Genomic DNA, 23,404 nt, shown 5'->3' with positions numbered 1-23,404 from the left:
ACATGCACACTAGTCAGCATGCACAAACACAACAACCACAGTAATAAAATCATGGAAGACCACATCTCCAAACGTTGACAGACTTTATTGTGGGGGGAATTCCCACCTGGGACCCCGCCCTCTTAAATAAAAAAGTGCATAGAAAAGAAGGGATTTAGAAACCTTTGTACAATATCTACATCCTGGGTCCCCAGGGAAGGAGGAAGGAGGCAATGGCTGGGTGGGCAAAAGGGGTGAAGGCAGGACTCCTACCCCACTACATGCCCACATCCACCATAACAGGAAGGTAGGAGTGAGATACTGAGACTAGGGAGCCACAGGCCAGGGTGAGATGGCAGCGGGCACATGAGGAATCTGGGGCAGCCATGGCCTCAGTTAAGGAAGCGACGGCAGCGCTTGGCGCCACAGTTGCAGGGCAGCTTGTTGCTGGCATCCTCGATGGGAAACTTGTAGTCATAGGTGAGCTCCTCACCTCGAAGGATGCGGCGCAAGGCAAAGATGACAATGTGCTTCTGGCCTTCCACATGGATGACACGAGAGAAGCAGTTGGGCTCACATGAGTGGTTGATGAATCGGGCAGCATTGCCATGCATGGTGGCATCCACCACATCAAAGTCATCCATGCGGAACATGTAGCACCCAATACCCTACAGAATGGGATGAAGGAATCAGCTTTCTGCCAAGGTCAGCCCACATCCACTCACCTCAAACCCTTCCAGCACTCACCTTTCCATCATAGAACTTCTCTCGCTTGTCAGTCAGCACAGAGCGAATGACAATGCCAGAATACTCAATGACCATCTCACCGGCATCGATGTTGCGTTTACAAAACAGGCCTCGCCCATGGATAGCTGATCTGCAGGACAAAACAGATGACAGGGAACTCGGGGCAGGGGGAAAGACAACAGGCAGCTCCTGGTCATGGCACCTATCTGTCCACCCAAGGGGCACCCCCCCCCCAACCCTACTGACCTGTAGACACCCACAGCTTCTTTGGACGTCTTTTTGAGATGACGAAAACGCATGGCCATAGGAAGCTCCAGGCTGGTGGCACGTCTGGGAGGGGACGAAATGCCACCTAAGTTGGTACCCAGGAACAGGGTCCTTTAGGACCCTTTCAGACCAGGCCCAGTACCCCAACTTGTCCTGCATACCTGGTAGACCGAAGCTGCACCTCATCCTCTTCTTCATCACAGGCGGCTCCCTCAGGGAGCACCCGGTGCTGGGAGGCCAGGAAGTTGAACATGTCAAAGGTACACTTCCTGCACAAGGAAAGGAAAGTAGACGGGTCACAGCCATTCCTTCAGAGATGCTGCCTAGCTATTCTTTGATCTGGGCCAGCATCACCAAGGACTACAGGGCTAAAGATAGCAAAACAGGAGATGGGTGGGGTCCATTCTTTCGGTGTAAAGTCTACAGGTGACTCTTGTGGTAGCCTAGTGTCTCCCTTTCTATCTTTTTAGACTTAATTCCCAACCTCTGTGCTCCCCAACCACTGACCGAAGATAGACCTCAGCACGAGCAGCCCCATGGGGATTCAAAGGCGGCTCCTCCTGGCCCTCTCCCTGCTGGTGGTATCGGAACTTATAGTGCTGGCAGCGCTGGGCTCCAGGCAGCTGCTCTGCCAGGAAGATGACAGCATCGTGGTGGATACCCAGGAGCCGTGCTCCACTCATTCCTGAGAACAGGACGGGAGGAACATGACATAGCAATCACAAAGAGGGCCCACCTTGCCCTTGCTCCCAGGATTCCTGGGGATACTTCTTACCACTAAAGGAGAGATGCCTGAGCCGTGCATGCCCTCGAGCTTCTTGCACTTTCTCAATCAGAGTTCTCCATGCCACTGGAATGAGGAGCGAAGTCAGGATAGGGTCTGAACACTCTCCCACTCTGCTACTGCTTCTGCCACCAACTCACCCTCCAAGCTCTCTGCCTCCACGCTGAAGCCATCGTCACTGCTGATCTCAAAGCGTAGGTGAGGACCAGCTCGTTTTGGAACCTGGTTTTCTTTGTCCTCTGGGGATGGAGGCTCTTCCTCAGAGCTTGAGGCCTCACCTGCTTCCATGGGGAAGGTAAAAGTAGGAGAGGATCACCTTCTTGGACTCAAAAGCCAGTGCTGCCAGGCAAGCGGTGCATGCATTTAATCACAGCATTCCAGAGGCAAAGCTACGTAGATCTGTGAATTTGAGGTCAGTCTGGTCTATACTTAGTGCGTTAGTTCCAGGACAGCCAGGGCTACATAGAGGCCTGTCTCAAAACAAACAAACAAACAAACAAAAAAGGGGAAGGGGGGTAAAAAGACCCAGTGCCCCTGATTCCCGACTAACATCAATCCCTCCTACCCCTTGGCACAAACACATACAGGAGACAGATGGTCCTCTTCCTGCTTCAATTACTGAGTGAGTCCTATGTCACTGATTTGATTCTAAGGGGACTGGAAAAACGTTTCCACCATAGAGCAGCTGCATGGAAGCATGAAGGCCTGGGCTCAGCCTGCTCACTCAAAGCTAGCCCACCATATACACCCTATAATTACTCTGTCCCCGAAACAGACTCTATAGCCATGTTAAATAAATAATTGGGAGAGTACTAGAATTTGAAGCCAGAGCCTTAAATGTGCTAGGAAGACACTGTCTCATCAGCCTATACCCCAGCTGAAAATAATTAAATTCTTATACAAGTTAAAATGTACAGGCTTGGACACATTCAAGTACACTTATATCTATTACAAACCAGTGGTTCTCAACCTGTGGGCTATAATTCCTTTGAGGGTCATATTACATATTTACAGGAGTCACGACATTAGCAAATTAGTTACGAAGAAGTAACAAAATAACTTTATGGCTGGAGGCTACCACAACATAAGGAACTATATTAAAAGGTCACGTATCACTAGGAAGGTTATAAACTATCTTAGGGGACTTCTTGGACTGTCTGCATTTATTCAGTTTTGTTAAGACAGGGTCTCACTATATTGTCCAGGTTGGCCTTGAATTTCTAGACTCATGAGACCTCTCCAACTCAAGATTAGCTGGGATCATACAGATGTACACCACCTTCAGGAGCCACAAATTGTAAAGATAAAGCAACAGGACTCCTGATGTATCAGATACTAACTGTGAAAAAGGTAAGGGCAGCCCTAGGTATGGGGCTTGGGCACAGTAATAGCATCATCACCTGCCACATTGAAGATAAGAACTATTGTTTCTCAGAGAATATCCCTGTGCAAGGTGATAAGAGCAGATGACAAAAGCTCAGAAAGCAGGAGCCAAGTTCAGGGACCAGCCTGGGCTGCAGAGAGCAATGTAGTAGCTATAGGAACAGAGAGAATTAAGAGCCTTCAAGTCCCAGAAAGCAGGTTGGGGTAGCAACACAGACACAAGGCCCAGGGCCTGGGACACACAAACTGGAAGGGTGAGATGAGGCATGACCAGGGGTGAGAAGAAAATGTGGGCTCTTAGAAGCCAGGGAAGGAAGTATTTCAAGGAGGGGAGTTGGAGAACAGATGCTGCCACCAGCATGTGCAGTGGACACCAAGGCTCTAAACCACGTATCTAGAGCAGGGGCGGAACATGACACAGGAGCAAGACCCACATGCCCCACCAATCACCACTGCCTTTTTCCTGTCAGCCTGTCCAGCACCCAGAGGTCAGCTCATCTCCAGGCCCCAGGGCCTTCCACTTCTCCATTTATCTACTGAATAAACAGGGCAGCTAAAGAGCCCGTCTCCACATTCTCACACTGCTTATTTAACCTGAACTACAGAATGGATACGTCTGGGTCCCCACAAACAGGAATGTGCCTATCATCACCATCACACCCCAATGCCAGCCAAACCAAAGCCTCTCAGCTAAGCAGCCTTAGTCTACTTGGCTCTAATTTGGTGCTTAGAGCCTACCTCTACGTACTGAGAGAACCCAAACACCTGGTAGGACTGGGTCACGACAAACCCAGTTTGCCTGCTAGGTTACTCAGCTGCTCCACAGAGTGACCCCAGAGGCCAACAGAAAACCTCACTTCTAGTCTCAGTCTAGCAGACAAAACCACTCTAGCACCCACCTGTGACTCAACCTGCAGGTACACCTGCCAGATCTTTCGCCCATCCCAGGAGTCACCTGCTCAGAGCTGATCTCTACTCTCCTGTGCCCTTTTCCTCAATCACCACCCTTCCCCCTCTCCTCAGCTTTGAAGTTGCAACCCTTATAGCCTCAAGCTCTCTGACCTGCAGCCCGACCTCCTGCTGATCCTTAGCTCAACTTCTTGGCTAGCTGCCTGGGTGCTGCTCTGGCGTCTCACCAACCACTATCTTCAACATCCTACCCGCCCCATGCCACCTGCTCATGCACTCTGCCAATCCAGGACGCACAGGCCTGGTCTGGTGGTTCACTATAGCAGGTGAACTACTGACATCTCCATTCCTGGCCTCTGGAACACCAGTCTTTTCTAAATCTTCCTACTGTCCCTGCCCCTCACTTGGGTTCTAGGACTCCACCCTTCCTGGGTGACCCTGACCTCTTGGCTTTGTTAGGCACTAACACTCTGATCCCAACCATTAGTTGCACCCCTACCCCACACCCAATAGTTGCACAAAGCCCAGCCATTTGAGCTTGTTTACAGAGCTAATGTTTTTCCTTGGTGTTTTGTTTTCTTTGGTTGTGAGATAGGGTCTCACTATGTAGCCCAGACTACCCCCTGAATCTGAATCAAATCTGGCTCAGCCTACAGCTAGCTACAAACATACATCACTATATCTGATTTCTTTTTTGGTGTTTTTGAGACAGGGGTTTCTCTATGTGGCCCTGGTTGTCCTAGAACTCCACTTCTAGGTTGGTCTCAAAACTACAGAGACTCTCACTTGCTTCTGCTCCCCAAGTGCTGGACTTAAAAGGCATGTGCCACCACCTCCCTGATACTAATTTCTAACACCAATTCTGCACCGTCATGCAGCCGGAGCTCCCTAACAATATGTAATTCTAGACCCTAGCTTTGGGCTTCTACCCACTCAGTGTGTGTTGGGGTTTTTGTTATTGTTTTCTGGTGTTAGATGGAACCCAATTCACCCCTGGTATGTACTGTGTTTTGAGTGAGCCAATCCAGGCTGTGTCAGTCACCACCACGTCAAGCATAAGGAAGTAGTGAGAGGAACAGCTGGTCTCTACCTGAACAGTGATGCCACTGGGACTCAAACAGCAGGTCTGAGGGACCATCATGGGCCCGAGAAGGAGCTTCTGGGAGTGGCAGCAAAGGACACCGGTCCTGGGGGCGCCTGTCAAGAAAGACCTGTCAGGAGGAAAAAACTATTGGGAGGGGGTGTCCAGAGCCTCCAGGGAGGGACCTGACCACTCACCTAGGGCTTTCCTCCTCAGGGTGTTCCCCAGGATTGTTCAGGTCCAGAACTCCACGTACTGTGGGCGTTTTCATGCGAACACGACTGAACCTGAAAAGCAGCACAGAAGGTCCACACCTTCCTTCTCCTGTCCACCCTCCCCGGCCTGCAGCCCCAGCCTTAGACCCACACTTACCCACTGCCACTGATCCCTGGCACATGATGGGTATCCTCCAAGGACTCTCCATCTTCATCCAGCCGTGGAGCTTTGTTTGGGGGAGGAACTGGAGGGGATCGACCAGAGAAGGTGGACACCCTCTTCACACGGATGGCCTGGCGTGGTGGGCTGGGGGGCCCACTGCTGAACACCAGCGTTAGTGGGGGTGGAGGAGGGGGTGGGGCGGGCTGGACCACTCCTACCCCAACCACTGGTAACACACTGAGCAGGGGTCCTGGGGGCAGAGTCCAGGAGGTTGGGGCTGTTGGGGGAATGATAGGGGGCAGAGACGGCTGCTTAACTGGGGGTGCGACAGTCTCACCCTCCCCTGCCATCTTCACAAATACTTGCCCCAGCTTGTTGACAAGTATGATCTTGGATGTGGCAGGTTTAGGGGGTTCTGGAGCAGGGCCCAGACTTAATACCCGGACCCCTGGAGCTCCAGGGAGCCAGGCAAATGTCCGGGTGGGGTCAGCTGGGTTAGTGGACAGGCTTTGTGGGGGCTGGCTGCCATTGGCCAAGGGAGGTGCTGAAGAGAGAGAGTCCTCTCTGGGGCCAGCAGCCCCCTCCCCAGGACCCCCTAGGTTCTTCAACACGAAATCCACAATTTCTGAAGGCAAGTCTTCAGGAGGTCGGGCTCTGTCGCCTGCTGCTCCAAGGACCCCTCCTCGGCCCACTGCTGGTCCTGAAGGAGGATTCCCCTGTCCCCGGGGTTGCTGGACAGCCTCAGCCTCACTGTCTGTGCCATCATCTACTCCGTCCAGCTGCTCAATTCGGGGCACTCCGGAAAGGGAACTGGGGGCCAGGCCAGGGCCAGACACCACTGTCACAGGGAAGTGGACATAGCGAGTAGTTGGGCTGGTCTCCTCCTCTGAGCTGTCCCCTGGGCCTCCCTGGCTGCTCCCCACTGCCCCAGCAGCCACAATCTCTTCCTGGAAGGGCTCGGTCCCCAGCAGGCTGGCTGCAAAGTCCAGGTCAGCAGCACTTAGTCCCGACACCACCTCCATGTCTTCAAAGTCTGGGCCCAGGTCTTCAGAGGGTGGTAGGGGAGATGGAGCCAGGTCAGGGGGAGCCAGCTCCCCTGAGGTAGGTGTAAGGGCTGTGACTGAGGTAGACAGGGGCACCCTGAGCTGAGGGGAAGTTCTGAGAGGAGAGGAGGTCCTCCGGGATGGTGGCGGTCTGGTGGCCAGGGGACTAGGACGCCGAGATCGCCTTGGGGGAGCTGGAAAGTCCGAGTCTCCCACAGTAGGGATGTGGTGGGTCAGAGAAGATGGACTTCCTGTGAGAGGACAAAGGTCAATATCTGTCAGCAAACTCCAGGTTTCCTAGCTAGCTCTACCCATTTTACTTTATTTTGTTTTATTTTAAAGGCAGGGTTTCTCTGTATCCCTAGCTATTCTAAAACTCCCTATGTAGACCAGGCTGGTCTTGAACCCACGAGAGATCTACCTACCTCTCTGCCTCCCAAGTGCTAGTATTAAAGATCAACACCACCACTGCCTATCTGCTCTACCTATTGTGCTTACCTGGGGAGGGTAGAGGACCAAACGAGACACCCCCTAAGGGCCTCCGAGATGGTGAGTAGTTGGGCACTTTGATTCGAGCCCCTGAGAAGGTGCGGGGGGTGGGAGGAGGGCCATTGTTTGAATCTGTCCGAAGTGGGGGATCCAGATTCTGAATGGGAGAGTGGTGTGCAGGATCTCCAGGAATCAAGGAATCTGTATCTGGCAGGTCATCATGATTAGGGGGCTCTGAAAAGGCAAGAACAAGGGAGGCTGGGGGTCCTGTACCAAAAACCCCCAACCCACGCCCCAGCAACCATGTCAAGTGGCTCACAACCACCCCAGCTCTAAGGGATCTCACACCCTGGCCTCTGTAGGTTCATGTACACAAAGCCTGGGAAATAAGCATATGTAGGCCCAAATCCGAACTGCGCCACTGTTACTGTAGAAATAAACCATTTCCCTTGTACACAATACAGCAGAATCTATGTACTCAGCAAGACCAACCAAACATTACAGAGCACACAGGCCTCAGGAAGCCAGTTGTGACCATTCCTGCTCCCTATGGCTGGTAGCCTGGTACTCTTCCCTCACACCCTGTGAAATGCTGCGCATAGCCCTGCCATACGCTTCAAAGCTTCACAACCAACTACTGTTGCTTCTGTCACTGAGGAAGAAAAGACTCAAGTGCATCCTGAAGTTTCTCAACACATGGAGGGTATGGAGGTGGGGGAACAGCTTTGTGAGGTCCCCATTTGGAGAAGGGAATGAGGCAGTACCCAAGTGCTACCTGAGGAAGGGGTTGGGCTATGCACAATGGTCTGGTTCTCCTCTGCAGCTTCCAGGTGAACCGGCTCCTCCCTTGGACCCCAAGGGCGATACTCGAGAATTCGGCACCGATACCAGCAGCGCCTCCGAGCATCCACTGTGCTCCAGTACAGGCGGGAGCATCTGGAGCAGACGTGCGGGACAAGAGGATTAGGGAAACCTAGAACCAACACCCAGCCCTGGAGTCCTCCTCCCCTCATCAGCCCTGGAGTGCTCACTGGTAGCCAATGGGGAAGAGCCGACCCTCACAGTCTGAGAGATCAGACAGGGTGCCCAAGGAGTTGATTCTGATGGAGCCTATGGTACAAAGGAGAGATCAAGTAGGGTAAGACCAGGTGAGGTCAGAAGCAGTCTGTAGGAGATCAAAAGGCTTACCAATGAGCACATTGATGACATCTGGTTCAAGTCCAGTCAAGAACTTTCGCTTGAAGTTGATGCCCTCAAAGTCCACATAGACACGCCGAAGAACATCAAAACCATCAGGGGTCACGATCTCCTGGGAGGCAAGAAGCAAATAGGAGTTGCTGGATTGGCAGAGGGTTGGGGAGCACTCAAAGCTCTGTAGGTAAGGACTCAGCAGTCCAGGGCTTGGCCTTTATGACCATAGGAAAGTCTGAGATGACAGGGGACAGGCAGTGGATCCCCAGCATCCTGGCCTACCTTGCCATCTAGGAGGTCTGTGTGTTTCTGACAGAAAACCTTCTTGTCATCCTGGAAGATGCAGTAGCTGGCCCGGGCACACATGAAGTGGAAGTTGCTGAGGCATGAGGACAGGCAACAGCCAACTGTGGCTCCAGTCTTGAGGCAGAGCTCACAGCGCTGTGGGAGGAAGGGACTGCTGAGGTGAGAACTATGTGGCTCTGCATCAGTGATAACACTGCACAGGCCCTGGCTGGCCTAGCACCCTACACAGCGTAGGTAGGAATGGAATCTCCTTCCCTAGCTATGCCCAGGGCCAGGAGCACACCCAAACTACCTCAGAAACATAAAGCAAGGTGTGGGGAAAGCTATCAGCTCTTACTGATTGGTACTTGCCACCTTCTTCACACTAGTCATCACAACAGCTCCTGCCAAGGGTGGGGTCTTCTCCAGGATGCCACCAAGGAGCACACAGTGAGGAAGGATGATTCTTTCTTTCTTTTTTGAGACAGGGTTTTTATGCATAGCCTTGGCTGTCCTGGACCTCACTCTGCAGGCCAGGCTAGCCTCAAGCTCACAAGACACAAGAGATCATCGCACCTCTGCCTCCCAGAATACTGGGAATAAAGTGTGTCACGCCTGGCTAAGGATGGAGTCTGAAGCTCGAAGCTCATTTGACTGGGTCAAGAAAACTGCCTAGTGGGACACTAGGCACCCTATGGAAGGTGTCCTACGAAGGTACCCTAGACAAGGTGTGTAAATTCCATCTCTTGGGATACAGGCCTAGATCTAACTAGAGAAAAAGTGCTGCCAGTCTTGAGATAACCAAACGGACACCAAGGGAGCGAGAGGCGGGGCACACACCTACAATATCAACACTTGGGAAGCAGAAGCAGGAAAATTACTTTTGAAACTAAATTGGGCCACATGAGTATCTGGCCAGCTAGGGTTCATGAGTCATTGCCTCAAAAAAAAAGGGGGGGGGAGGGGTGGTGGTGGTGCTGAGAATACAACAGTGCTCAGCGGTAGAGCATTTGCCTAGCATATGTGAGGCCCTGACTTCAATCCCCACACAAGAGTAACAGGGATGAGCAGTGAAATGGAAGGACATGTCCAGAAATCACCATTTAATAAAGGATTAGGTTAGTTCCACACTGAAAGAAGTGCCAATCTGTGACTCCAAAGAATGGCCGCCTATCCGAACTCCAGCACTTACCATCTGCCTTCCCCGTGCAACAGCAGCATGGACGTTCTTGAGGGAACCGTCATTCTCCTCAAACACTTCAGCTGACCAAATGGCACAATTGACATGTGTCCACTCATTCTGCCCAATGTATAGGAGCCTCCCTGCCTCCTGTGGGCAGAAGAGGAGTGGCATGATGGGCAAGTTCCCAGGACCAGGCCCCACAACCTAGAGCTCTGTATAAAAACTGTTACCTTAGAGTCGGCGTCCCCATACTTGAGACAGAGTGCACACTGACGAGGGTCATCCAGATGTGAAAAAGCAGCCGGGTCCTTGCTCTGGAAAGCTACAGAGGATATGGGAAGGTAAATCTAAAAGAGTCAAGAGTCTTGAGCATGGCACACCAATCAGGGCTCAGTCCTTGCTTCCCACTACCTGCTGAAGGATCCCCTGGAGGTTGCCCAGATTCTGGGCTCTCTGATTCCTGCTGTCTCCACTGAGCATAGACATGGTCCAAGGATGGAGGCAACACGGCATTGGGGAGGACTCCGCTGTGGAGACAGGGTTAGCATCTGATGTGCTCAACAAAAGCAATTCAGCTGGAGCCTACCCAAGAATATAAGCCTTACATGCCATGGCTCTTGCTCTCTCACATGGATCTCTCTTACTCTTAGGAAGCCAAGCTCCTCTGTGCCAGTTACATGTGCTATTCCCCATTCTCCTGGAATATTCAGTTCAGACGTCACCCCTCCCAGGGGACAGCTCTGACCACCGTCAGTGCCTGCCTAACCTCCCCAACATGAGCACCCCAAATGCCTTAAAAAAGCAGAAGCAAAGCTAGAGCTCACTACACATGTGCATCTGTGCTGGTCTAGAAGTAATGAACGCTCATCCTGGCTCCACCACCCTCTTCTTCAGCTGCGACCTGAACCTTACCCCTTATCCCAGCCTCATCTCTGGAACTCTAAGTGCCCTGGCTTTTGACCTCACTCCTTGGTTCCCCTCCAGCTACTCAGCCCTGCTCACTTCGGCAGCCGGGTACTCCGTCGCCAGTACTTAGGGTCATGGGCATCAAACCAGCAGAACGCAGACTCTAGCAGCTGGGAAATGAGTTAACAGAATTAGAAGAGCTGCCTTCCTTCAAGAATAAATGGGGGCAGGGTCTGAAGGACACATTCTTTACCCCCCAACACACACACCCACTACTCAAGCACCACGCCAGCACTCACCTTCAGCAGGAGTCCTTTCATTTGGCTTCCTGCCCGGCGCTCTGGGGTCTCTCCTTCTTCTGAGTGCCTCATCAAGATGGCCACTACGTCTTCCATGAAGCTGTGCTGTAGGTGAGTTTCTTAGTGTCTGAGTCCTTATCCTGAACTTCGACCCCAGCCAAACTCTGCTCGTGGAAGCCACCTGCTCCTTCCCATGTCATACTCACCACAGACTTATAGTGACCTTCCTCAAAGCGCTGTCCCACAGCTTGCAAATCACAGGGTCCTGGGTGGAGCTGCTTTCCATCCTGTCCACACTGCAAATGTGGGAAGTCAGAAGGGCTAGGGCTGAGCCCAACTCCACCCACCCTGCCTCTGGGGCCCTCCAGACCTGGGTGCACAGCAGCAACGGGCCTGCCACCTTCGAGCTCAACAGGCCCTGGAGCACCTGACGCAGGCCTCCCTGTAGGGCCCCACTCAGGGCTTCTCGCCAGCGGGGCTGTGTTGCCCCAGCACATGGCCCACAAGTGTACAACACCGAGTCTGGCAGTCCAGAAAGGATCTCATAGTCTTCATCTAGAATAGCCGATGACAAAGTCAACAACGGATTGGAAAGATATAAGGGCTCCCAGGAGCCCCCTAAGGCCCGAGGACAGTTAGTGCATGTCACCCTACAGACCTGTGGTGAGGATAGGGTCCCCGAAGGGCTAAACCTGTACTCTTAGATAATCTCACCTGAGAGTCCCTCACACTTGGCATGCACCCAGTGGTCACACTGTGCACATTGCATCATCTTGCTCTCATAGTCATTGTCTTCATAGCAGCGTGTGCAAATTGGGCAGTAGTTCCCTGGGGAAGAAGTTAGAGGTAAAAAGTCAGAGCAGCCAGGACTGGTCAATGCCTGAGTCCTGTGCAGGGAAGAGACTGCACACATCACAGACAGTTACATAAGCTGTTTCCCCTACACCTTTCAAACCAAAAAGCTGTTTGTGGACAAATTATGTTTTCTTTGTAGCCTTGACATCTTCCAAAAGAAAAGGCGTTGTACGGATGAACAAATGTAGACAATGCTTGTCTTCACACTGCCTGGTGGGAACCTGGGGTTCTTCCAGGAGGGATCTTAAAGAATGGGTGAATCCCCAAGCCCTGTTCCTGCATCACTCCTAGACTGCCTCTGCTCTCTGCTCATTATCTGTGCACTGCGGGACTTCGGCTCAACAGGACTGCATCAAAGAAAAGTTCTGCAGCTCAAAGGCAGAAGCTACTAGAATCTCTTCTTTTTGGTGCTGAAGGCCATGAGTGAGTCCCTCGTCCACAGCCTGGCCCATTCCACCACAGTCCCCCAAGCCCTGTCCTCCTGCCAGGTCCCACCTTTCTCATAGAGCTCGGTGCACCTGGGGCAGAGGCTGTAATCTCCAGACCACTCGACATCCCAGTTCTTGCCTGGAGTCGCCCCACAGCTCTTACAGCGCACACAGGCGGAACAGATCTGGAAAAGCAGGGTTAGAAGAAAGCCGGACATCAGGCTAAAGCAGGCTGACAGGTGAGACGGGGAGGATGGGTAGAAGGAAACAGATAAAGAGGGACAGTGTAAGAAATGATGGTAGGAAGGGGAGGGGGAGAAAAGGGGGGAGTGTGCAGCTGGGAGTACTGAGCCCATGAGCTCCATCTATAGTTTGCCTATGTGCACACTGTATAAAGGGAATGCTGCCAGCCAGTCTCACACCTTCATGAGGGCTTTGCTCAGGTTGAGTCTGAGGGTAAGGAACAAGTAGAATGCTAGAACCAGAGATGTGGGCTCATCTCTCACCCAGTGACGCCGTCTTCGTGTGGCCCGGGTTGGGTAGCTAGGTCCCAGGCAGGCTGGGTGGTAAGCATGACGACAACGTTCGCATTCCAGGAGGTGCTGGAGGCAGGAGAAAGGAGTGTCAACACACTGTGTAGGAATGCCCCTCCCCCAGGCCTCTACCTACCCAGGGCTGCAGTCCCCACCTTGGACCCTCGGCCTTTGCGCCCACAGACATGGCAGAACTTGCAGCGCCTGCAGCACCAGGTGTCACGATGCTGAGGCAAGGGCCGTTCAGCCTCCTCCAGACAGAAGGGGTGGAAAGGATCACAGCAGACTTGGCAAAAGACCAACTAGGAGGAGTAAGGAAGTGATAGACAGTATGAGGCTCGACAGCCAGGAGATGATCCCTGGCTGAGAGGTCAAGGCCAGGAAAGGCAAACTGAGACTTGGAGGCCAGGACTTTGTTTTTGTTTAAAAAAAAAAAAAAAAAGGCAAAGCACCAACCTCATGGAGGCCTTTGCTAGCACACAGCAGACACACCATCGGTGGCCCCCCTGGCACGGAAGTAAGCACACTGAGACCACCCATAAGCCACACGTTCTCTAGGTCACAATCCTCCTGGGGTAAGAGAAGACACAGGATTGGAAAGCAGCCAGAAACACAAATCAGATCCATGTTGAAAGCTCTGGTTACTCTCAATAAAATCAAGAAGTTTCTTCCACTAGTGGCCTTCAACCCTGTACCTTAAAATCTACTCGGACCCGGTGCACACCATCAGGAGACTTCTGCTTTCCAGTCCAGCCATTGGGAATAGAGGCAAAGGAGCCAGGGGCTAAAGCATCCTAAGGGGAGGGACATAGGGTTGTCAAAAGATGCCAACCCCACCCCTCAGCAGACTTCTCTCCTCACTGGCCTCCCCCAACCTGCCAGACCCTGCCTTTTGCCCAGATCCCATTTGGCTTTTCAGAAAGGCAAGGCCTGCCTCATCCCTCAGGACCTGTCCTCTGGTGAGGACACACCACGACACTCAGGTGTGCCCATCACCCTGACTTGCCAGGTAGCTCCTGGAGAGCAGGAGCCATGCCTCACACAGGGCTTGGGGTTCTCGGAGCGGGCCGTGCTGACCTTGTCCAGGCGCCTTCGGGCCTTGAGCTGCAACACAGGCTGCAGGGTGGGTTTGCGGGGCCGGCTCTGCTCCTCAGGTTCTAGCACTGGCAGCTCTAGGCAGGACACAGGACAGCTGACCCTTCCTATGCCGGGTCCTCTACCCATCTGCACCTACATTCGTTCCCAAGGTTTCCTCCAGCCAGGGCTCAGGAGGAAGACCTTCAGTGAGTGCTGAACACACCAAATGTGTGTTTCCCAAGAACGACCTCTTCCTTTGCTCCCAGGTACCCTCTTAAACAGACTGAGGAGTCCTGTCTCTTCTAAGCTTAAGACACAAAGGGCCCTGGATTCCACCCCAAGAATGACCAAAAAGAAGAGTCATAAAACGAACTGCTTAACTAAGAACATACCATGTTCTCTGGGGGTGCGACGTCTTGGAGCAGGGGGACCCCCGGGGTCTGAGTCATCAGAGTCCTCGAAGACATCATAGGAGGGCCGCTGTTTGACGCAGCGTCGGGCTGACTTGCGCTGCAGTAGGAGGGAGTCCTGCTCCTCGGGCCCGGGAGTGGCCCCTACCTCCTCCCGGGGCCCCCCAGCTCCCGCCCCCCGGCGTGGGCCTGGAGGACCAGGGGAGGCCTCAGGAGATTCATCGGAATCCCAGGGTAACAGCGTCTTCACTATTGTCCGGCCTGTGGGAACAGGGGACTTGATAGGATTTGAACTCAGCCAGGGACATAGGCACCAGGACAAAGGAAAGCCAGAAAGTGCAGCACAAAAGAAAAAAATGCAGGACAGGTTTAAGCTTTGGTTAAAAAAGGACATGTGTCAAATGCAAAGGCACGAGCGAAGTAAACATGGCCTCTGCCGCCCCACTATCTACGTAAGACTTTGTGAAAAACCACTCTTCGAACCTCATTACCTTTTTTTGCCAGCCGTTCCATCTTCCGAGCCTCTATCTTGTCACACTTGCGGTATCTGGGGAGGGGAGCAGCACGTCACCAGGGTAGGGGACTGGTGGTCTGGGGGAAGAGAGGAAGCTCTCCACAAGGATGCCAATCCCACTGCTCTGGCTGGGCAGAAGAGGGGCTGGGACAAGAGGCTTAGGTGACTGACAACCCCAGGCAGGACCAGAGGCTATACTCCAGCTACTTACACACAGCACTGCTTCTTAGTGTTGGGACCCCCAAATTTAGGTTTATCCAAGCAGTTGACACAAGAGCCACAGTCCTGCACACGCAAGCAACCCCGACAGTGCCCACAACGAGCCATTCTTATCTTCTTGCCATGGTGGGATGGCAGTGATCGCCGTGGTGTGTTGGCCAGGGCCCCTGCAGACCCTGTAGGCTCCAAGTCTCCCCCAGGCCCTGCAGATTCCACCTTTTCCCGCTGGGATTGGGAAGGGACACTCTCAGTCTCTGATGCTGATGACGTATCTATTGCAGCAGATGGAGGGAAACAGAGCCACAAAGCCACTAGGTATCCTACCTCATTTCCCTACTTTCCCTCTGCTTTTCCACACTGACTGACTCTAGGTGTTCTGGACCTAACCAGGTCTGTCCAGGACCTAGCAGCACTAAACCCATCTGACCCCTAAGCCCCATCCAATCCCTCTGCTCAGCTCCCTGGTGCTCTTGCTCATGCACAAACCTTACTTGTCCTCAAGCCTTCCACTATACAAGTCCCCTACCCTCGGTGGCGAGGTCCTGCCGATCCCGGAGAGGGAGGGCACTGAGGCGGGGTACGTCTTCAGGCACCATGGCCCGAGCCTGACCCAAGGCCACAGCAGCATGACGGCAGACATGTTTGATTCGGGGGCCTTGTACAGGTGACTCAGGGCCCTGGGAGAGGAAAAACCAGGAAGAGGTGTGGGAAATGGCTCCATATGGTCCTGTAGCCAGCCTTCTTTAGAAGACCCTCCTCTCACTGCATACCGAGGCTCGATCTCTCTTAGCTTCCATGGATTCATCTTCAGACCTGACACAGCCTTTGTCTGGGGTCTGTTTGACAGTCCCCACAGCCTCCTCGGTTTGTACTGCAGGGCTTGGCTGGTAGAGGAAATTAACAGGGTCAGGGGCTACGAAGTGAGGACCAGTGGGAACAGGGGACTAGGAGAGGGAAGGGATGGGATATGGGTTGAATCAGATGGAGATAAAAGGAATTGGTCCTGTGTGTTCCTACTAAACACTGTCTAGGGAGGCCGCTGTACAGACCAAGTGCAGGGACCTGAAACACCACTCACCGGCACTGAAGCTGCCACTTTCTGCTGCTGCTGTTGATCGATCTTGAATAACTGCACCTTCGCTCTCTTAAGAAGGCTAAACATTTTTTCCTCCACCCCAGATAGTGGCAGGGGACCCAGACTTGCAACACGGGCCTTTTCCAGTGGTGGCGTGTGTTGTGGTGATGGAGGTGGCTGCACTTGTGGTTGCTGTGGCGGTAATGCCTGGGGTAAAAGCTGGGTCTGCAAGGCCTGCGAGGGCTGCTGGAGCTGAAACTGCTGCCCTTCGCTCAGAGCTGGAGCTCCATGGGGGGGCACCTCCACCTTAACAGGAGTAGTGACCACAGGGACAAAACGAGGCAAGCTGAGGTGGTTGGTCCGCCCCACTGCCCTAGGCTCAGGCTCAGCTGGAGAGTCATCAGCAGGAGGCAGCTCTGGCTCAGGGGCTTCAAGAGCCCCAAGAGGAGGAGGGGTAAGCACCGATTCATAGATCTTCAGGTGGGCTTCACTTGGGGTAAACTGGGGAGCCCGAAGGAGCAGGGGCCTCCGGGAGGGAGTGGCAGGGGCAGGTGGTGGAGATGGGGCTGGTGGAGGAGCAGGTGGAGGCGGCGGCAGCTCCCGGGTTAGTGAGGTCCAACGAAATGTGGGTTCCCTTAGGATAGACCGTCTCTTCTCAGGGAGTGGGACTGGAGTAGATGGGGGAGTTGGGACACGAGGTGGAGAGGAGACTGGCACTGGTTCCTGGGAAGCAAGTGGGGAGGTTGCAACAGGAGGTCGAACAATAGAAGCCTCCACCTTTGGAGGTTTGGGAGGGTCTTCGTCCATAAATCGCCGGGGTGTCTTGATAACCCGGGAGGAGCGAGCACTCACCACAGGCATAATAAACTGCCGTATGTTCTTTAAGAAAGTGGTACTTTTGGGGACCACAGTAGGACTGTCTTCCAAAGGGCTTCCTGTGGTGGTGCTGGGGTGTGGAGTGGGAGAAAGGGTGCCTTCTGGTCCTGACCGAGCAGCTTCCCGCTCTGCCCGCTGGCTAGGAGTCAGGGGAGGCCGGCCCCTCTTCCTAGAGCATGTAGTTTGGACAAGAGGAGGGGACTCTTCCTGCTTCTCTGGGGCTGGATATGGGGAAGGGGAAAGTGGGGGAGGAGGAGAAACTGGGGGTGGTAGAGGGGATGTAGGAGGTGGAGATGTTGAAGGGGGTGGTAGAGGAGGAGGAGGTGGTAAAGAGACTGGAGGAGTCAAGGGTGGTGATGGAAGCTTTGCCTCTTCCTTCTCCTTGGCTAGCATCACTTCTTCCTCAGCCACAGCTCTCTCAGTCTCCTCCTCTTCCTCTTGCTTGTTGTTACCCTCATTGTCATCTTCTTTTTCTTCCTTCTCTTCTCCCTCCTCCTCTTCCAGTTTCTGCTCCTGCTTCTTTCTACATGAGCCCCTCTCCTGTTCATCTTCATCTCTTCTTTGGGGGGCATCCTGCCAGCTTTCCCCATGTTGACCATGGCCCTGACCTGATTCTAGTCCCTGGGACAATTGTCCCATCTTCACTTTCTTGGCCTTGGAAACAAACTTGATCATAAGGGGAAGTCCGCCTCGGCCTCTGCCCCTGCCTCCACGGCCTCCTCCTCCTCTCCCAGGCTGTCCTCCACGTTTGGGGGTTCCAGGTCCTGGACCAGGTCCCTCCTTGCACTTCCAACTGCCAGCTTTGTTCTTTACTGGAACCACAGGAGGTGGAGGCTCGGGTTTGGGGATTGTCACAGCCGCTTCTGCTACTACCACTGCTTGCTGCTTTTTCCGGCAGGGGCCTGCCGGCCTTCCTGGGGGCCTTCCCCGAGACCGACGGGGAGTAGAGGGTTCTCGTGCCCGAGCCCGTGCCCGGCTCCGGGGGGGTTGGGATGCTTGGGCCCGCCGGAGAAGTTCAGTCAGTGCCTGCACCATCCGTTCTGTGCCCTCCTCACCCCGTTTCCGAGTAGGGGCCTTTGGGGGGACAGGAGCCACATCTGCTAGGCGAGGAGGAAGGGGGGTCGTCTTATGCTTGCGGCCCCGACCCCGGGGGGCTCGACCTAAAAGGAGAACAGTCGTGGGGAGATGGGTCAAGCTGGCCCTGTAGTGTTAAGGAAAGTACCCAGAAGGGCAGGATACTAAATCTTACTTGTCTGTTTCCCCCCACAGCCTTGGACTGAACATAGTACACACTCAGAAACTGGTGGAGACTAGCTGAACACAAAGGGCGCGAACCTTCCCATAGCACTAGAGGTAGAGTTTCCCCATCACTCACCTCGCTGGGACCGAAGCGCAGAGCGCAGGGAACTGGGGGCCACATCTTCATCTGAATGAAAACCCTGAAACTCCTGATTTAGGGGACCAAGGGTGAAGGGGAGAAACAGCAGTCAGTGCCAAAGCCCCGTTCCACCTGGGCTTCAGGTGCTGCGGATGATAGTCAGCTTCCACCTTACCAAAGTACTCCCTATTTACCAAAGCACTTAAAAGACTGAGGCAAGGTCAGACGGGATGAAGGTACAACAAACCAGACCATACCAGCAGAGCCAATTCACTAGCCCAGAAGAAAACACTAGAGGGTCTCCTCAAGTTAAGCAATAAGCATTACAATGAAGGCTAATTCCAACATAGAACAAAGTAGGTCCTCCATTACACCCTTGCAGGGCACTTCCTAAATGGGGAGTGTTTGGGGGGAACAGAGATGGAGCAGATGGTTTATCATATTAGAATCCACTCTGAGCCCTCAGAGGACAGCTAGCTCTCCTAAGCAAAATATAATCCACACCCTCCTGCCTTTTCCAAAAGGCTGAGAAGGATAAACCATGACTGCACTCACTCCAGATTCAAGACTCAGCATTCATTCCATCCCTCTTCAACCTGTACCTAAGAAGCCTCCACCACTCTACCTTAGAACCAAAGAGCAACTGGGGCACTGATGAAACCAGGGATATGTCGCGGATTTCAAGGGCCAAGGAGGTAGCCTGCAAGTAAGAGCCCAGGAGGCTCTAGCCTTGGTCAATTAAGGCCACGCTGTTGCTGTCAACCACCACTGGTTCGGCATGCAATCCCTGTGGCCTCTTCACCCACTCCTGTCCTGCTCTGCCATTGCTACCGCGAAAGATCAGCTCAGGACACCAATAGGGCTTGCCTGGAGCTCAGGCGTCTTAGCTGCAGTCAGGGTTTCTCTGACCACTTTCAAGGGCCCTAGCCACCCGAAAGCTCCGCGCAGCCTGCTTCCTTCATGCTTATTCCCAGGACCCCGAGAATCGCACTTGTCCACAACACCCTTCGGAGCTATCCCGAGCCCAGCAAGCCCCTGGCCTCCGCCCCACCCGGCGCTGAAGACACCTCCGACTGCCTCACCTCCTCCTCGGAATCCCCGTCACTGCTCTCTTCCTCCGGCATGCAGCCTCGGTTCGGGCCCCAGCCCCGGCCCCGGCCGCGGCCCCGGCCTCGTTGAACGCGCGCACCAGCCCACAGGCGGCGGAGCCGGCGCAGGCCCCGGCGAAGACCTAGCAAACGGAGCAGGGCCGTGTCCTCCCCGGGCTCAGCTCCTCCCGGCCCCGCCGCGCCGCCGCCGCGCCGCAGGGCTACCCGCACTCTTTCGGCTCCGCTGCCTCGGCCGCCGCGGCCCCCGCCCCCGCCGGAACCCCGCGGCCGGCCCGGGAAGCGGCCCCGTGCGGAGCCAGGCCCGGGGCAACTGCCGCCGCCCGCCGCCGCCGCCATCTTGGCACCGTGAGAGGGGCCGGGGAGGCGGGGGGAGGGGCGGCCCGTGCGCAGGGCCGGGGGGAGGGGAGAAGAGGAGGGGCAAAGCGGGGCGGCTGCGGCTCACGACAACAACCAGCGCCGCTGTGGGGCGGGAGGAGCCGGGGGCTGGGCTGGCCACGCGCGGGGCACCACGGGAGCAGGAGTCCTGGGCCGGTCGGCCGTCACCCTCAAGCCGCACCTGAAAAGCGGACCCCGCGTCGCGGCCAGAGCGGGAGGCGCAAGGTCTTCTGGGAAATGTAGTCCAGTCGCCTTGCTCCTTCCGCCGACAGCTGGGGCGGGGCGGGAAAACTGGAAATACGGGGTTGACGACAGAGACCAGGCGAGCCAGTTCCTGGTCTCCAGGAGGTGTGGTTCCCGACTCAGACTCCTCCCATTGTTCTAGTCGGACCTAGCGACTTGCATGGACTACCATTCCCAGGTTACCGTTGGCCTCGGACCCTGGGAACCCGACGGACACACAGCAAAAGAAGTTAGCTACTGCGCTAGGCGTGGGCTGAGGGAAGGGCGGTGGCGCTGAGTTAGTCTCACTTCCAGGCGCAACCTGGTAGCCGCAATGCCCGGCGCGGAGGGGAGATGCTGGAGAGGCTGGTCTCCCGTCCCGTACTCGGAGGAGAGCAGACGGGTGTTCGATATCGGGACCTGAGTCTGCGCTCCTCTCCAGCCCTAGACTACGCGCTCGGTGGATTGCTGTGGAAGGAACCAGTCTTGGAGCGCCTCACAGCCCCCTTTCCCCTCCCGCAGGGTCTGGAGCGCCTGTGCGGCGCGCTGCCCTCGGGAATATACGAAGCTCCCGGAAATGAAAAGTATGACCGTCTGTTTAGTGAATGGCCAGCAGGGGCCGCTACAGGGCAAGGGTGGGAACTCCCTAGCGCAGACGAAAAGTCTGGACTCATCCTAACTGGAGAGCACAGAAACTTTATTATAGTGATAAAATTGACAGTCCCCAGTTAATCATCACCAAGTTAATTGTCCTTAACCCGGACTTGCTAGCTGGCCGAGGCTTCTGCAACTCGCTCATCCGTAGAGGTTTTGTATCTCCTGTCCTGCAGCTCTTCTGCGGTTAAATTTGCCAGGCTGCCCTAGCGACAGAGCTGGCTGAGCCCTCCTGCCTTTCATTCTTTGGTTGGACTCCTGTCAAGCCAGAGAAGCTACCAACACTCGGTCAGGTGGCAGCGGAGGATGTAGGACTACCGGGAGAGATAGAGGCCCGTGTCGGCCTCGAGGAAGAATAGAGGAAGGTGGAGCGTATGGTCCATCCAGGCGGCAGCCGGCTGGGCGAGTGGCCACGCATGTGCGCCTGCATGGAGGCCAGGCTAGGACAGCCTGCCCTGCACAGGGGGCAGCGATAGGGAGCAGCCCCATGTGTCCTCAGGTGCTTGGTCATGGCAGAGAAATCCCGGGAGCGCTGGGGACAGAGGCTACAGGAGAAGGGCTTCTCTCCTACAGGTGGAGGAGAAAGCCAGAGAAGGAAGAGATGGGCTAAGGCTGCCCAAGCTAGGGGTGCGTCAAGCAATAGGGCAAGGGAGGAGCTGGCAGACCAGCGATGGAAACAAAAAGACATATTCACACTGGGCAGGATGCCCATACCTGTGTGTACTCGGTAATGTGTCTCCATCTGATGCTTGAGTGTAAACCGCTTTCCACAGACAGAGCAAGAATAGGGCCGAGAGCGAGCAGGAGAGGGTAAAGGAGGGTGTTGGTGAGATGGGCGGTTCAATGTGCGTTCTTGACTCACACAGGTTGCCAGTGTGCCTGTGCGGACAGAGAAATGGCATGACCCAGAATCCCTGAGGCTGAATTATGAATTAATACAATGTCCAAACAGGAAATTAAAGGTTTTGGTGAGGGGAGGCAACAGTTCTCACCCTACTTACCTGTGTACCCTTGCCCAGACTCTTCTATCTCCCAAGGGCTGAGTTTTTCAGTGCCCTGAGGAAAAGATCCTGGAAACAGAATGAAGTAGGGGCCCTGCTAAGGCTGGACTCCTGAAGCCCAGCCGCTGGGCAGAAGCCCTGTATGGAATACTGCGGGGCTTACCTGGAGTGGGGCTAGAGGAAGCCAGATGATTCTGATTCCAGAGACCTTTGGAGTGGTTCAAGGTCAGTGGGATCCTGGGTGGAGAAGAATTACAGCCTTGGCAAAGCCTGAGAACCTAACCAACTCTGGCCTCTCTTGTGATGAGAATATTTTGTTGTCTCCAACTCAGGAAATGCTCAATGAACAGAAGAGATGTGGTACCCTTCCACCCACCACTGCTACCTCTCGGGAGCCACGCCCTCCCTGCCTAGAAGTCCTCCTTTAAGCCCTTCACTCACCTCTGATCTTGAGGCCAGACCTGCCAGGCTGCAGTGATGGGGGTACTATGGGAGAAAGGAGCACCATATCTGGACGGCCACAACAAGATACTCCACAAGGCAGGTTGGCCCTCCCCCAACCAAGGGGCTTCAGCCCACCAGGGCCTGGGAATGAGGCTAGTTAGGAGGGAACCTGGTGGGGAAAAGGAACCAGAGCACCCACGAAGACTCTCCTCAGAGCCCTTGTTGCTCGCTATACCTCGAGTGACCTCTGCTTGCTTCATTTCTGCTCCCCTGTAGCCCATGGGGGCTGGGCTGAGCACCGCCTCCTCTGAGCCCATCAGCCTTGTTACTCCTGCCATCTGAGGGCTCTCTCCCGGTGCTTGGTGCTTGTGTGGCATCTCCTGTTCTCTCTCATTACTTCTCACATCTTTCTCTGGTTCCTGTTCCTCTCTAGGACCCCCCAGTCCTCTCTCAGAACCCCTCGTGAATTCTGATTGCTGGTGCCTCTTCAATCCTGGATACAGTTCATCTGCATTCTTGCCCCTTTGAGCTCTCTTACATGCCTCTTCCAAGGCCTGGACGCCCAAGGCTCTGGCTGCCTCTTCAAGGTTCCCCAGCTCCCCAGGCTGTAGCTCTACATTCTCTCCATAAACGAAAGTCAGAAGCTGAGCAAAGGTGGAAGGGCTTATGCCTTCAACCAGAGCCCACCGGCCCCTGCAACCCAGCCTTGGGCTTGCACCTGCCAGTACTAGGCTGTGGGCCGGGAACTCCAGGCCCCCTACGGTGATCAGGGTATCACACAGTGCTGGCCTGAGCCTAGCAGCTAACTGTACCAGCCTATCAGAGCCATATGGGCTGATTAGTCTTGTCCGGGTCTGGGGCATTGTTCCTGGCTAATCTACCAGTTTCACAGGCTCTGAGAGGAAAGCCACAATGGGGGGTCCATGGCAGAAAGGGGAGGGAGAAACCGCATACTCTCAGGCCTGTAGAGGGGAAGGGAGAGAGAATGAGTGTCTGGGCTCAGATTGGTGCTGTCTGTCCTGAATAAATCAAATAAACGAAGCCAAAGGCCAGCTGTGGGGATGCCACACTAGAAGAATGCACACTGGGCCAGGGGTCAGGTTTGGAGCCTGAAGAGCAACAGCCAGGCAGTCAGCAGAGGAATCAAGTAGTAGCTTTAGGGCTGGTATAATTAGCAAACTCCGGCTTAAGGAAGGCTTTGGCTTCCCCAAGGCTCTTTTGCAGGGAAAGCCTCTGAACAGCCTGGCCTTTTCCTCACTTCGCATAAAACCTGGCATTTATGAATGAAAGAAAGACGTGACCTCATGAGA

The 23,404-nt window shown here is 54.5% G+C and overlaps 2 protein-coding genes across 3 annotated transcripts; both read right to left on the bottom strand.

Moving 5' to 3' along the window:
* Positions 1-66: 66 nt before the first annotated feature.
* KMT2B (lysine methyltransferase 2B) lies at positions 67-19,743 on the bottom strand. Of its 2 annotated transcripts, none has more exons than XM_080908849.1 (37): positions 19,372-19,743; positions 18,287-18,359; positions 16,039-18,071; positions 15,731-15,844; positions 15,487-15,637; positions 14,953-15,232; positions 14,719-14,774; positions 14,210-14,488; positions 13,818-13,912; positions 13,436-13,534; positions 13,197-13,310; positions 12,896-13,042; positions 12,714-12,809; positions 12,275-12,392; positions 11,639-11,752; positions 11,295-11,479; positions 11,131-11,220; positions 10,925-11,029; positions 10,722-10,795; positions 10,131-10,246; positions 9,950-10,041; positions 9,729-9,866; positions 8,534-8,692; positions 8,249-8,369; positions 8,092-8,170; positions 7,836-7,996; positions 7,070-7,294; positions 5,523-6,822; positions 5,348-5,437; positions 5,160-5,266; positions 1,918-2,058; positions 1,769-1,843; positions 1,501-1,678; positions 1,155-1,262; positions 973-1,056; positions 727-856; positions 67-647 (listed from the first exon to the last, which is right to left on the bottom strand). In XM_080908849.1, the coding sequence occupies exons 1-37, from the start codon at positions 19,732-19,734 to the stop codon at positions 372-374; spliced, it is 8,166 nt and encodes a 2,721-aa protein (XP_080764975.1). In that variant the 5' UTR covers positions 19,735-19,743; the 3' UTR covers positions 67-371. The 2 variants fall into 2 exon arrangements, with proteins under 2 accessions (XP_080764975.1, XP_080764976.1); XM_080908850.1 differs by having other exon boundaries at positions 1,918-2,055.
* A 1,195-nt stretch (positions 19,744-20,938) lies between these two features.
* ZBTB32 (zinc finger and BTB domain containing 32) lies at positions 20,939-22,957 on the bottom strand (the record flags this gene model as incomplete). Its single annotated transcript, XM_080908327.1, has 5 exons — positions 20,939-21,216; positions 21,364-21,528; positions 21,651-21,719; positions 21,814-21,887; positions 22,092-22,957. 5 exons carry the CDS (start codon positions 22,955-22,957, stop codon positions 20,939-20,941), a joined length of 1,452 nt encoding a protein of 483 aa, XP_080764453.1.
* Positions 22,958-23,404: the final 447 nt, after the last annotated feature.

The sequence above is a fragment of the Micromys minutus genome, assembly GCF_963924665.1.
Source record: "Micromys minutus genome assembly, chromosome: 32".
Classification (NCBI taxonomy): Eukaryota; Metazoa; Chordata; class Mammalia; order Rodentia; family Muridae; genus Micromys; species Micromys minutus.
This window is presented reverse-complemented; position numbering and strand designations above follow the sequence as displayed.

Excerpts from the sequence above, each read along its gene's own strand:
- KMT2B (XM_080908849.1), bottom strand. The coding sequence starts at position 19,734 with ATGGCGGCGGCGGCGGGCGGCGGCAGTTGCCCCGGGCCTGGCTCCGCA. Across the intron at positions 13,535-13,817 it reads CCCGAAGGCGCCTGGACAAG|GATGCTTTAGCCCCTGGCTC; the intron begins GTCAGCACGGCC and ends CCCTCCCCTTAG. Across the intron at positions 1,263-1,500 it reads CGTGCTGAGGTCTATCTTCG|GAAGTGTACCTTTGACATGT; the intron begins GTCAGTGGTTGG and ends TTCCTTGTGCAG.